Below are 14,756 nucleotides of genomic sequence, written 5' to 3'. Positions count from 1 at the left end.
CTGAGGCAGGAGGATGACCACAAGTTTGAGGCCAGCTTGAGCTACATAGGGAGTTCATGGCCAGCCTGAACTACATAGTGAGAACCTGCCTTGAAAAATATTAAAACAAAAAAAAACCAAACCTTCCAACAGTAATCATATTAAAACTCAAGAGAAAACTTCCTGGTTTCAGTTCTATACCAGATTGCTGAGATTAAAGTTTAATCTCAATAAGGTTGTCAGAATAATTTTTTTCTACCCTTCATGAGTATTTTTATAATACAGGATGTAGAATCCCCTCCCCCACCAAATCAGGATCACTATTCCATCAAGCTCTTAGTTTATCTGATTATATTTTGAGTATATGATCCAGTATTCTCCAAAACCAATTACAATGAATCCCAAAATTTAACATCTTCCTACATCAACTTCCAACTTGCACTGTATACTTTGATTTCAACTTTTTAATTCAAAATTCAATTTACAGAGTCAGGGGTGGTGACATGTGCCTGTAATGCCAGCACTTGGGAAGCTGAGGCAGGAGGATTGCTCTAGGTTTGAGGCCAGCCTGGGCTATGTCATTCAAAGCAAGTCTGAACTGAATAGCAAGACCTGGTCTCAATAAACCACCTCATTTTATAGAGAAATTAAGTTATCAGTGGTAGAAAATACTATAGATTAATTCTTTTGTTTATAAATACACAAGACTTGTTCCGACAGTAGGTCCAATACAGTAAATAAAAGGAGAAACCTATAAAGCAAATTTCAAAGTAACTCAAGTTTACCTGCTGTCTTGCTTGTAGTGATCCCAGTCTCGATGATCTTTACCATTACTAAATGAAGAATAGGGTCTTTTCCTGGAATCACTCTTTTTGTAAGAATCTCCCTGATGTCGGTCTTTATGGTGGTCATGGTACTGAGATAAATGTCTATCAGAAGAATAACTATCCCTGCTGCTATCGTCATGATTTGTATTCTCTTTTAATCTCTCCACATCTGTTAAAGACAAGAAAGTCCAACTTTTGTTAATGATTTTAAAAAAATACGTGGTGATAAAAGTATTTTATTCCTAGATAGTTAAGTCCTGTTTTAACCCCCGCCAAAACAAAATCATCTCAAATATCAGTAGTTAAAGCATTTGGAAATGGTCTAAAAATGGCAGTTCTAAGACTTAAAAAGAGGTCACTTGGTCCTGAAGTGTGAAAAATCACAACTGGAAAATATGAAACCCAAACTGTTCTTGGACTACACTTTTGTACCTGCTGTCACAAAATAGAAAGAATGCATTATTCTAAATGATATTAGAAATGAATAAACATTCATTTTAACAATTATCCTACAATTTCTAGAATTTAGCAAAAGGTTTATGCAAAGGATAACAATAAACTGAACATTAAAAAAATAGATTTTATCTAATAATGTAGGTATAAATGAAATTACAGTATCTTCTCAATATAAAAGTACTTTTAAGCAAGAACAACTTAAGCTTTTCATAATTTTATCTAAAAACCCCAAAAAAGGAAAACAGTTTTTAGATTTATCTTCCAAAACAACCAGTAAGGCTTACCTACCTGGATTTCTAATCACATGAGCATTCAAGTTGCTGTTCTGGTCACTGTTTTGCTAAAATAAATGCATACAGGTAAGAATCTTTTCAGTGGCTTTAAATACTCTTAAACACTCCTAAACCTGGGGAGGGGATGGCCTTAAAAAATTCTGATACTGATTGAAGTCTGCATATCAGATATTGAAATGTATAACATTTATAAATCCTATAAACTATTTGCTCCACAGATGTCTTTTTAAGCAACCGACTGAAATAATTTTAGACCTAACAAAAAAGTTGCAGAGGTGGTAACAAAAGCCCCATATACCATTCCCTAGCTTTCTCTTTTATTTTACATAACCACAGTATAATGATCAAAACACTGACAGAAGACTATTAACTGAGCTCTAGACCTTATTCAAATCTCACATTTTCCTGCTCCAAGACCCAATCTGGAACCTATACTGCATTTCAGTGTCATATCATATTCTGTGACAGCTCCTTAGTCTTTCCTCACCTCCACAACCTGGACACTGTTGAGGAACACCAGTTACTGAAGACCACCCTTCAAATGTGATTTATCTGCTATAATCTCAGGATGACAGCGAAATCATATACATCTTTGGCCACAATTCCACAAGTGTGTATCAGAGGGTTTCATGATGTTGATGTCTTATTACTATGATTACTTGTTTAAGTTACTCTTAAACAAGTGTCTCTTCCATAAATTGTTATCCTTTTGTAAGAAATCAACATCTCAGAGGGACCTTTCAGACTATGCCAGTATTCTACTCTTGCCCATGAATTTTAGATTCCTTCTGTGGATCTTGCCTGCAAAAATTATTACTGATGTGTTATAACACAAGTTTTCTATTTCATTAAGTGCTTCTTCATTGACTAATTAAATTCTTCTGTAATAATGTATCATGGTTTTAATGAAATAAATTAAGGAATAAAATGTAATGCACTAATTTACCTGAGTTTCTTGTCGTTTTTTAATAGCATGCTTATATAACTTATGTAACTTTCTTGCATCAAACTCAGTAAACTTAGATACAAAAATCCACAGGTTTCTAGAAAAAAAAAAGGCAAATTAGTCTGGTGGAAAATCTTCTCCTCAAACACACACACACACACACACACACTCTCTCTCTCTCTCTCTCACCAGCCCTCTATAGAACAGTTTAAAGAGATTAATTTTCATATTTACTTTTTCAAACTTTATATATGGATAAACTCCAATGAATTCAAACCCCTTCATTTTATAATCTTTGTAATGAAAAGTAATAATCTTAAACTGAAATTCACTAAAGATAAGTAAACTCACAAATCAAGAAGAGACTCAAGAGGTTCATGCTCCAAAACTCTGTATATGACATCAGGTAAGATGAGGAGAAACAGCGTGAGATGACAGGGATTAAACTAGTATAGAACATTCTTAGCCAGGCATGGTGGTGCATGCCTGTAAGCCCCACACTCTAGGAGGTTGAGAAGTTCAAGCCTACCCTTGGGCTACTTATCCAGCTGTCTCAAAAATTAAAAAGGGCTGGGCATGTAGCTCTGTGCGAAGGTCTAGGTTCAATTCTCAGTACTGACAAAAGGGTCTTCACACATGAAAAAGCAACTGTTTTTTCATAAATGATGTAATAGTCACAAGACTACCATGACACTATGAAGCAGGCACAGGGCGGTGTCTCTAGGTTTCTCTTTCCATTCAAATGTAGGCATTATTATAGATTGTGATTATTTCATAATATATAAATACATCAAATCAAATTATATGCCATAAATATATACATTTTTAAATTGTCAAATACATCTCAAAAAATACTGCTAAGTCACTTGTCATCAGAAAACACAAATACACACTGAAGGGATAGTTACCCTGAAATATAAAATTAAACTTGGTTGAGAAAGCTAATTGATACCTGACTGAACTGAAATCCACTGAAAAAATTTACCTGGCTTTTAAATTTAGACTACTTCTAACGTATCTACATTCTACAGTTAATCCTCAAGAGGGAGAAAATTAATAAGCTGCCTTTTTGTTCAAAACTGGTTCTTGTTAAAAATACATCTTTTTTTATTTTTGGTTGAGGATTTTCTTGAAACAGGGTTTTGCTGTATAGTTCAGGCTGGCTTTGAACTCACCATGTAGCCCAGGCTGGCCTCTAACTCAAGGCCATCCTCCTGCCTCAGCCTCCCAAGTGCTGGGATTACATGCATGTGCCACCATGTCTGGCTAAAAACACAGTTTGCCCTAGAAAAACCTAGTCAGGAATTAGATTCTGGTCCTTATTCTATCCCTTGCACAACATCTTATTCTGGGCAAAGCACCAAAACTGACTAGTGTTGGCACTTGCATAAACCTAAGAATCAGTACCTTCTGTAAAAAGTTCAGTTCCCAGGGGCTTTTTCTGTTAAACCCCAAACCCAACACAGTCCTAGGAAGCTTTTCACCTTAGTCCTTTTTCTCCTTTGTAAAATGGAAGTTGTAAACTGTTCAGATTTCCTGAAAGTAATACTATTGAAAGATCTATTAGAATGTGGCATATGAAATTACTGACAAATGAAACATAAATTTTCTATTATTTTGGCCACCTATCAATTACAGTGATCTTTAAATAAAAATTAGTATTCCATTTCACTCATTTTGAAGAGAGTTGGTTAAAAGACTGAGCAGCATCTATGAGCAACAAATAAGGCAGGTAACTATAGCTACTGTAAAAACATACTTAATGTCAACTGTTCTGTAAATCAGGTCTTTATATGGTAACTATGGCTGAGGTCTCTGTCTTGTTTTGTTCTGTAGAATCAATACTTATTATTCAGGGACTCAAGGGCGGGGTTAGCCATTCAACAACTGGTCATTATAAGTTATGTATTATTTTCCTTGTTTCTGCATTAAATTTTTTTTCTCCAAGATAGCACTAGACCAGAGAAAAAGTTTATTTACTTTCTGGGATATCTGTCAGTTGGAGTCTCTCTGCTCCCCTTTCCTCCTTTTAAGGGGTTCTGTGCCACCAGAGTGGCAAGAGGAATGAACAGTAAAGAATATGGTATTAAGGTGAACAAAAACTAGGGAAAAAAACCAAAGAGATAATGTGGCCAACTGAGTAAAGAAAAGTAAGACTGGCCTTTAGAGGTAAAATGACCCTACAACACAACAAAAAGAGTAAGTTTCTTGACTATTAAGTCTTTCATCTTCCAAAGATTCCCTGATCTTTTCCTAGTAACTAAATCTGAAACAACATCTATTTGTACTAGTCACTATGTAATTTCCTTTTTTCCATTCTAGAAAGTAGGCAGCGCTCTCTCTGCAACGATGAAAAGCTAACCCTTAATGTAAGTTTTTAACAATTGGCATGTAGTAAAATTAAGTATTTTTCCCTCAGTGGTCCTCCCTAACCAATAATCCATTCTTGGCAAAAAGCATTATCTAAACAGAGCTGCCAAACTCAAATTTCATAATTTGTAAAAGGAACCCAGGCTTTTTACACTAAGAGTGCTCGCTTTGGCAGCACATACACTAAAATTGGAATACAGATTACCATGGCCCCTGTGCAAGGATGACACACAAATTTCATGAAGCGTTCCATATTTTATGCACATCCTTGCAGCACAGTTCATAATAGCTAAATCCTGGAAACAACCCAAATGCCCATTAAGCAATGGATAAAGATGATGAGGTTTTTTTTATAAAATGGACTAGTACTCAGACATAAATGAGGATATACTTGAGACATTTCTAGGTAAATGGATGCACCTTAAGTAACATAAATAGGTCACGTGTAAATACTGCATTGTTTCTCTGGTGTGAGAAACTAAAAGTATAAATAAGGACTAAAAATGTATAACAGATATTGTGACATAGGAAGAAATTGTTCAAATTGGAAGGGGAACTAGAAAGGAGACAGAGGGGAAGGAAGGAAAAGAAAAAAACGAGAAAAGAAGGATAAAATGGAAACAAAGCTTTTATAAATAAGGAGGGGAAGGACTGAAGGAAGGGGAGGGGAATGGGAAAAAAAGGATCAAGATATATCATGTACAGGTATAAATTCCCTATGATGAATGTTATATATGTATCTAAAATGTACCAATAATCTTAATTAACTTAGAAGAATTTTTACACTAAGAAAGTGGGAAAGAATATAATTCTTTTAAATGTAAAAAAATGGAAACAAAGTCTTTGTAAACAGGGAGGGGTGGAGGGGTTGAAGGGAGGGCAGGGGAATGGGGAAAAAAGTAAGAACCAAGATAAAGTATGTAAAGGTGCAAACTCCCAATGATGAATGTCATATTGTATACCTAAAATGTACCAATAAATAACATTAAAAAATATCAATTTTGAGAATAATTCACTGCATTCCATTCCTTTTCCTAATTGTATCAAAGGCAAGCAACAGTCTAGAATGTATTTGGGAACTACAGACAGAGCAAATTAAACTTTAGATCCTGAGTATGAAAAGACAGAAAACTTGCCTATATTCTCATTTCATTTGATTTTATTGTTATTCTACGGTTCTATGCTTTGGGGATCATCACATATTAAAAAAGCTTGAGAAAAACAAAATAATTCTGCTTATAATATCAAAGAAAAGTATGAAAGCTCCAGAACAGTAGCCTCCTTCAACCCATGCTTTGCTTTCCAGTTTCAATTACCCAGTACCAACCATGGTCCAAAATCATTAAAAGGGAAGTCCAGAAAAAAATAACTCCTAACTTTCAAATGCACACCATTCTGATTACAGTGAACAGCACAGTGAAATCGATGCCATCGCGTTTGCTTCCAGCCCCACTCCATCCCACTGGAGCAAATCATCCCTTTGTGCAGCACGTTCACAATGAACATTACTTGCCTGTTACTTAGGGTGGTGTTGCTTATCAGAATGACTGCCTGGGGAAAGCAGTGCTTTGTGTTCAAGTAACCTTTATTTTAATGTCCCCTGAAGCACATAAACAGTTATGCTGGCTGGCAATATGGAATTGCCAAAAAAAAAAAAAAGTTATAAGTGCTTCCTTTATATGAAAATAAAAGCTCTCTATTTACTAGGAAAACAGAAAATTCACATGCTAAGGTTGCTAAGATCTACAGTAAGAAAGAACCTTCTATCTGTGAAACTATAAAGGAAAAATATACATACTAGATTTCTGTAGCATCCCAAACTGCAGAAGTTGCAGCTATTGTGTGTGGTAAGTGCTTATTAATATGATAGCTCAGTTTTCACTTGTGTACCAACATTCTAGCTTCTTTTGCTAACTGGGTTCTGGATGAATTTAAGGAGAAAGAAGAACAATGATAGGATTTTTCTAATATATTCTAGTCATTTTCACTCCTCTAGAAATGTCATTATACTTCTTTTGAAGTGTACCTGCACTGCACATAGCGAAAAAGTTAGTAGACTAATGAACTGACATTAATGACTGCAAGGTGACCATTTTATTTCTTTCCTCATCTGTCTTGCAGTTTGGCTTAACACTGATCCGGATCTAGTAAAATAATATAGCAGCTCAGGTTTCAAGATCAGTAACTGTGTTACTGCTATTTCTAAAGTAAAGAGAAAAATAGAGCTTTGCTTACTATATTTCTTGAAACGAGCTATTTTCATAAGTTTATAACATATCTGAAGACAAATTGCTAAATTTGAGCAACAAAGTTTTGCGGAACAGCAACTTCTAAAGATTACTGAGAATAATTTGGTGAGTTGTAAAGACACTGAAAATTCAAATGCAATCTAAATTTTAATGAAATAGATCCCCTTATTTCTCATTTAAAGACAGAGATGACAACTGTAGCTCATCATGATCGTAAGCAGTACTCATAAAAATACTTTGAAGGAAAAAAGTGAAAATAGGTTACTTTTTAAACACTATGTTGTCACCTGAACTTCAGAATTAAGAGAAATAAACTGAGACACACACATAAATAAAAAGTTACAGAATTATAAATCAGACAATTCCTGAAAGCTTATTACTTACTTTCTCCACTGCTTAATTTGTTCAGGATTTGCATACTCTTTCAGACATTCTGTGATATGGTCTCCAATTTTTATTAAACATTGTCTAGTATGTTCCAGTTGTTCTCTTTCTGAAAGGCCTTTCTCAGGCCTATCAAGTTGTTTCAAAGCTGCTTTGACAGGCCTCATTCTTTCTTTACACTTGAAAATGTGAAAATAAGAACACAAATATATGTATTAAAAATCTGAAATCAAGATCTCTCTGAGCAATATTTATATGAGTAAAAACAACATTGGTGACCATTAAATCTCATCTCAGAGCTATTACATATCAGTTTCCCCCCTTTTTTCCTTTTGGATATTGTTCAGGAAAACAAGGCTTTGAAGTCTGGATTTTACTCGGCTGCTACAAAAATGGTTACTTCTTATACTGTAGGGTGTTATGTAAGTAGTCTCGCCTACTTCCACCCCACCAGGTACTGGGGAATGAATGAACCCAGGACCTTAACATCCTCAGACTCCCTCCTTTTCTTAAATTTTTTATTTTGAGACAGAGTCTCATGCTGCACAGGGTGAGCTTGAAATTGTTATCCTTCTGTCCTGGCCTCCAAGAGTGCTGGGATTATAAGCATGCACTACTACAATGGGCCTAAGTAGTCTTAAAACACAAAATACTAATATTAATACATTTCAGAGTATACCCTATATCCACTAAAATATACAGTAAGGAATTAATTGAAAGTATTTTATAAAGAAAAAATTAAGGGAAAATCTTCATATAATAAAATACACTAGCAACCACGGTACTAAAATGAATGTAGGCAGACATATATAAGCTGTATATTCTTCCAAACCTTAAGGACAAAATAAGGTGGCAAACGATAACTTCTGCTACTCTCATAGTTTGGATACCTGAAGGACAGGGTAGCTGATAGAGATCAACCCTTTCCTTGATAAATACTTTACATACTAATAAAACAATGAAACATCAGTAATTGTGTACCTCAGTTTTACTGCTGTATTAAAAACATAAAATCAGAATTAAGATATTACTAAAAAAGGCAGTTTTAGATAAAATTTATGAATAGCAATGTAGAAACAAATTTAAATTTAATAAATAACCATGAGAAACAACTTGGTTTAGGTCCAGGAATGTAAAGATGAGACGGGTCAACATTAAACAATATATTGAAATGTTAGTTGGTCCAAAGCCATTTAATTAAAAAAGAAATCCTTGTAGCACCGGCTGGTATGGATTTGTATTTTACTGTTTCACTGGCCTACTTAACCAAACAAGTTGGGAAGTTTTCCATTCTTTGTCAAGAATAATTGAAGAACTATTAGAATTATGTATTCTTTTTTTCATTGTTTATTGGTATACTTTAGGTATACAATTACAGTTACATTCATCATTGGGAACTTGTACCTTTACATGATGTACCTTGGTTATTTTTTCCCCATTCTCTTGCCCTCCCTTTAACCCCTCGACTCTTTGTAAATAGGAAGGAGTGGAGGAGTAGAATTATGTATTTTTTAGAGGCAAAACTTTCTGGCAGATCTGATGCCATTACAAAAAAAAAGGTAGGGCCAGGGATTTAGCTCAGTGGTACCGCTACCTGTCTCGCAAGCACAAGGTCCTGAGTTCGATCTCTGATACCAAAAAAAAAAAGGGAGAGAAATCTTTAGTTTCCTATCCAATTTTTAAACATTATTCCTAGCTCCTCTTATTGTATTTTATTTTTGGTTTTGAGATGGGTATCACTATGTAGTTCAGGTGGCCTTGATCTTATGGTGATCCTCCCGCCTCATTCATCCTGAGTAGTGGGATTACAAGTGTGCCCCACCATGGCCTGCTTCCAATTTCTCTTTTAATTTTGGTAGTTTATATTCTCCTAGAAAATAATTTATTCAATGTATGTAAGCCGAGTACATACATGTTCTTGGCATTATTCCAAACCAGAAAACAGAGTAAAATAGTGACACTATGATACTTCAACCCTTGTTATAAGACAGCCAATAAATAAGAGATACAGAGTTCAACGGTGACAATGGTGACAATGGTGATCAAGAAAAATAAAGAGAAGGAAGCTTCTTACCTTATTTAGATTTTAAGGAAGAGCAATGTTTGAGAAGATACCTAAAGAAAATGAAGGAATAGGCCATTCAAAGCAGAGAGAGAGCAAGTACAAATGCCCTCAAATTTTTCTGACATGTTTAAAGAACAACATGAATGCTAATGTGACTAGAACCAAGTGAGAGAGAAAGTAGGCAGGAAACAACAGGAGTTAACCAGACACTATACACCTTTAGGTTTGGTACAAAATCTTTTATGCTAAAAGAGATAGAAACTCAGCTGAGCTCTACATAGAGAAAAAACATGGTGCACTGTCTTCTTCATGTAGCTATCCTAATCACTGTGGTTGCGGTATGCAGTACAAAATGAGGTACAGACAGGGCACAGGTTGAGAGATAGGAAGGGTGGAAGTAGCAAGAACACCTATGATGCTACTAAAATAATTCAGGAAAGGGATGGCTGTAAGTTAAATCAGTTCTTAGAGCTAGAAGAATTTGCTCACTGACATGAGTGTGAGTGGGGGAGAAGAAATGATGACAGAAATCTATGCCAAGGCTAAGGCTTCTGGATTAGAATTAGAGAAATGATAAAACTTACAAATACTTATTAGTTACCTTTGCTTTAAATGTACTTCATTTGACCCTGACAACAGTTCCTTTCAACAGTATTTGAAAAAGAAACTGAAGCACAGAAACAAATGACATCTGTCAAACCCAGGTTCAACTGATCTCAAATCCTGTGCTCTTTCTTAATCACTAATTTATATTTTAATTATAAAGACAAATCAGTAAAAGACAAGGTAAATCAAGAGTTGCCAAATAGGGCAAAGATATGAAGGAGAATAAAGGCTGAGAAAAGGCCACTAAATTTCTTAAGAGTTACTCTCCAATAAAATAAAATTCAGCACAAGCCCAGAAAAGCCTGGCTTCGGAATATACAACAGTTCAAGTGAAAAGGTTACTGTTTTTACCTCAAAAAACAAAACAAAACAAAAACCAACATATCATCACCTCTCCACTCCTGCCCAATACAGACTAAATTATTAAAAAAAAAAATCAATGTCTGAACCTTCAGAAGTGATTAAAATTAAAAGTCCAAAGACAATACTTGCAGCCCAAATACATAAAATGGAAGATAGGACAGAGTGACAGTTTCACATTTTGAATGTCCTCTAAATTCTCAGTGACTGGAACAATGTCAACAGATGAGATCAAGAAAGCTGGTACGGACTACTATTTTTAAAAGTGTGAGAAAATACTTGAAGGTTTTTAGGGCATGTCATAGAATCAGGGAACAAAAATGTTCATTATATCAACATTTTCTAGTGAAGAGGCAAAAAGATGAGAAAGTGGAATGAGAAACTGGAGATCTAGAATGACACAGTCGGTCAAACATAAATGTAGTTTTAGAAGGAAAATTTCCATCTTTCAAATACAGTAGATTAATTAACAGTGAAAAGGATTTAAGATTATATCAAAGTCTAACAACCAGAGCTAACTGTTCAAACTAGTATAAAATATTCAGATTAGAACAGAAATTTCTAAAGGATAGACGATAGATAAGTAGATGGATAGCTATACATAAATATAGTGCATTTATATGGCAGATCACGTTTCCTGCATTTGCTGCCAGTTTTAATATTTTAATATTTTGCCCAGTTCTGGTTTAAACTCTGAAAATTTCTTACCTGTCTCATCATTCAATCTTTTTTTCTAATTATTACTCCCTCTTGATTTTGCCCTTTGGCTGGACTTTTTAGACTCTATCAACGTACATCACATCATCACATCTGTCAGCACCTCCACCACAATCACTACTGATTATTGAGCTTCCTGAGCTTTTCTGAGGGCACTGGTCTGAAAACTTTGCAAGTATCAATTCATTCAGTCTCCATACTTACTTTCCAGACAGCAGCACTGACTCCAAAGCCTGTAGTGCCAACCATGTACACACTGCTTCCCTACAACACAGCCTTACTATAATATTTCCCTCAAAATTTCTGTAACAAGTTGTTTCATAGTTGAGGATATTTATGAGTTCTTGATTATATTCATTAAACCAACCCTTTAGAAAAGGGCAAAGAGGGGTTCTTCCCTTACACTGAGGAACATAAAAGTATCACAGTGTGTAGAACCAGTGTATCGTAGACAAGTGTTATTCAAACAGATTCGGGAACCTGTGTCAGTTCACAGCCATAGAGGTACAGAAGGTGAATGTGTTTAGAAACAATTTGACAGAGCAATTTTATATCTGGAATCTAGTAATAAAGCATTACAGCTCAGACTTTTTATATCATTTTTTCATATTTAATTTTTTTTACTTTTCAAGAGAAACATTTCCAATTTTAATTTTTATTGTATACTCTAAAATTCCTGGTCTATAAATGCAGCAAAATTGATCTTTAATTGTAAATAAGACGCATAATACAGAACCTACTGGTTCAAGAATTGAAAAACTTATGGCCCTAGAGGAAAAAATTTTGCTTTATTAAGTATTAAACCCTTTATTAAAAGCCTTTCCAAACTGATTCTAAATTTAATATATCTTTCATAATTTCAATCTATTGTTTTTATCAAACTACAGTAAGTACTATGAAATTCAAATACTGTGTATTTCGAAGTTTACAACTCCAAAAACTAAAATTGCAACTTAAAATGTATGAAATATTATTAATAATCAGAAAGTCTACTGCTTACAATGCTGAATGTCTTCTGATCCAGCTCTTCAGATTCTTCAGATATGGGAACTGGTTCACCACTTGCAGTAATGTGAACTGGAGCATCTAACACCGAAGATTTTTTGGATCTTTCCTTACTTTCAGACTTGGATTCACCCAACTACAATAAGAGAAAATAAAATAAAATAAAAACCCAACAATGAAGGCAAAAAGATTAGTACTTTCAAAAAACAACTACTGTCTCAAATCAAGAAGTGATTATTCTCAGTGAATTTTCTATTTTGTTTTCTTCCCCAATTTTATTTGGGGAAATAAAAAACAAAGCTACTCTTTAACGTTCTTCAATATGGCCATTTTAAAATGCTAAAACCTATTTTTCTAAATAACTAAACACATTTTTGAAGAACTCAGTTATTGAGACTAACATTTAGTCTCCTACAATGTAAATAAGCTAATTATTTTACTTTCTAAATTTTACATAATGATTTGCATACCTTTTCTTTCTTTACATCTTTTTCTTTTTGCATAGCTTCTTTTATTTTGTTTTCTCTTTTTTCTTTGAAATCTTTCTCCTGTATATCTTTCTTATTCTCTTTTTCTTTTATCTCCCTTTTAAGTTCTCTTTTATTCTCCTTTTCTTTTGCTCCCCTATTTTCTTCTGGTTCCTTCTTTATACAAACATCTGGCTCAGGTTTTTCTTCACTGTCTCTTTCTGTCTTAAACTTTTTATTTGGCTGTTTCACAGAAGTGATCTCATCCTGGAAAGTGCAAGTATGGCCAATGTATTACTAACTGAATTTTGACAAATTCATTTTTTTTGCACAACTATGGACTGCATGTATGTGGATACTGAAAAAGATAATCAAGAATCTCCTTAATAATGATACATGCATTATTTACCTGCCTATAAACTAAGTTAATAAGCCAAGCCAGTTCTATTTAACTTCATAATAAAATTAAAGGGGACAGAAGCTCATTTAATTGGCAAATGTTTGAAAAGGAAGGGCTGTTCTCTATGCTTTTAATATAATGTGTAGGCAGAATTCTGTCCTGGAAATGAGATGTGAAACATACACACAAAATAGAAAATCAGTACCCAAAAGTAAGATTTTTACCTTAGTTCAAAAATGCCACATTCCTCTTACACAGAAAAGGTTGCTCCTCTAAAAACGCATTCTTACCTTATCATCATCATCATCAGACTTCTCTGAAGGGAGGGGGGAAGAATCACTCTTTATTTCTTCTTTCACTTTTATAGATTTCATTGCTTTATTCTTCTTAACTCTTCCTTTTTTCCTTTTTAAACCACCCTAAAAATAATTTTTATTTTAACCAACTCCACAAGTTTCATTTTTAAAAAGTTGAATACTAAATCTAAAAGCTAGATCAAATATTCCTACCACACTTAGTAGTTTGGTGATAAGCTACATTAACCTTAGTCAATAAAGATATTATAATTAAATGAATCAAATACAATATTATTGTCAATATTAAATACTTATCAACTATAATTACTACTTCAAAATGAGAATGAGAGAAACAGAAGTGGATTTTTTTCACTCCCTCTGATTATCATCACCAATTAAACTCAATGGTATCAAAAATAGCCATCAGACATGGTTTTAATGTCAGAAAGAATGCTGACACTGTGGTCATAAGTACATTATAACTGCTTTACAATGTTGCTAAAAGGATTCCAATCACTCGCTTTGGGTACCTTTTTCCACTTTTTGGAAGCTCTTGTTAAATAACTCTGTGACCTTTGACACTATCCCTTAAACTCTCTAATGTCTCCACATAAAACAGTTTGCAGGTTTGACTTTTCAAAAAATGCTCACACTGTAAACAAGTTTTCTATCTTCAAGCACTAGAAAAAGCAAGATCCCACCTCTAAAATATCTGACTCACCAGTGTTAAAGTGTATAGTGAGGTAATTTAAGGCAAAACACTACCATATTCAAATTAAATTACTAAATTACAGAAAAACATACTTATAAGCTATATTAACTATAGATGTGTATCTAGCTTAGTAAGTCGGAAAAGTAAAGTGCTTTTAAGCATCTAAATTATGACTTACTGCACCAGAAAGTCTCACAGCTTCTTTTTTTGCAAGATCTCTACTAAGTAACTTGATGAGGTAGTCCGCACGTGTCTGTAATTGTTTTGCTTGTGGTTTTTTATCAGGATCATCTGGAAGAATCTGGAAAATAAATTTTTAATTTTTCAGGTTATCCTTAATAAACATGAAAAATTTATTGGCAAAAATGTGCTTAACCATTTTAAGAAATATTTATCTCACTAACAAGTTACATTAATTCTCAATGAATACTTCAATACAAAATATCTTCTTTATACCTATACCATAAGCAAAGATTCAAATTTCTTGAGAACACATTTATGCTTCAATAAAATTGATTACAAATTTATTTCAAACACACAAAATGTATTTAACATCCAGTGCTAACTGCTACAGTATTCTCAGATTCCCTTTCTCTCTCAGTAACAGTATATTTAAGTATATTA

At 33.9% G+C, this 14,756-nt stretch overlaps 1 protein-coding gene and 1 pseudogene across 2 annotated transcripts in view; one reads left to right on the top strand and one right to left on the bottom strand.

The window, feature by feature from the left end:
* Positions 1 to 14,756, bottom strand: part of Chd1 (chromodomain helicase DNA binding protein 1) — a 71,735-nt gene that overhangs the window by 3,791 nt on the left and 53,188 nt on the right. Inside the window, exons 29-36 of one of the 2 annotated variants that reach the window (XM_087180898.1) lie at positions 14,311 to 14,433; positions 13,415 to 13,543; positions 12,728 to 12,991; positions 12,253 to 12,393; positions 7,505 to 7,683; positions 2,502 to 2,598; positions 1,551 to 1,602; positions 765 to 975 (exon numbers count right to left, since the gene is read on the bottom strand). In XM_087180898.1, the coding sequence (XP_087037024.1) occupies positions 765 to 975; positions 1,551 to 1,602; positions 2,502 to 2,598; positions 7,505 to 7,683; positions 12,253 to 12,393; positions 12,728 to 12,991; positions 13,415 to 13,543; positions 14,311 to 14,433 (1,196 nt within the window). The remainder of the gene's footprint in view (positions 1 to 764; positions 976 to 1,550; positions 1,603 to 2,501; positions 2,599 to 7,504; positions 7,684 to 12,252; positions 12,394 to 12,727; positions 12,992 to 13,414; positions 13,544 to 14,310; positions 14,434 to 14,756) is intronic. The other variant, XM_087180899.1, reaches the window with a different exon arrangement.
* LOC147826586 (U6 spliceosomal RNA) lies at positions 5,031 to 5,130 on the top strand (annotated as a pseudogene).

This window comes from Heterocephalus glaber, unplaced genomic scaffold (assembly GCF_053883595.1).
Source record: "Heterocephalus glaber isolate CG9 unplaced genomic scaffold, H.glaber_assembly_v1.0 deba00001465, whole genome shotgun sequence".
NCBI classification, from domain to species: domain Eukaryota; kingdom Metazoa; phylum Chordata; class Mammalia; order Rodentia; family Bathyergidae; genus Heterocephalus; species Heterocephalus glaber.
The sequence above is the reverse complement of the archived record's forward strand: the minus strand, read 5'-3'. Positions and strand labels throughout refer to the sequence as shown.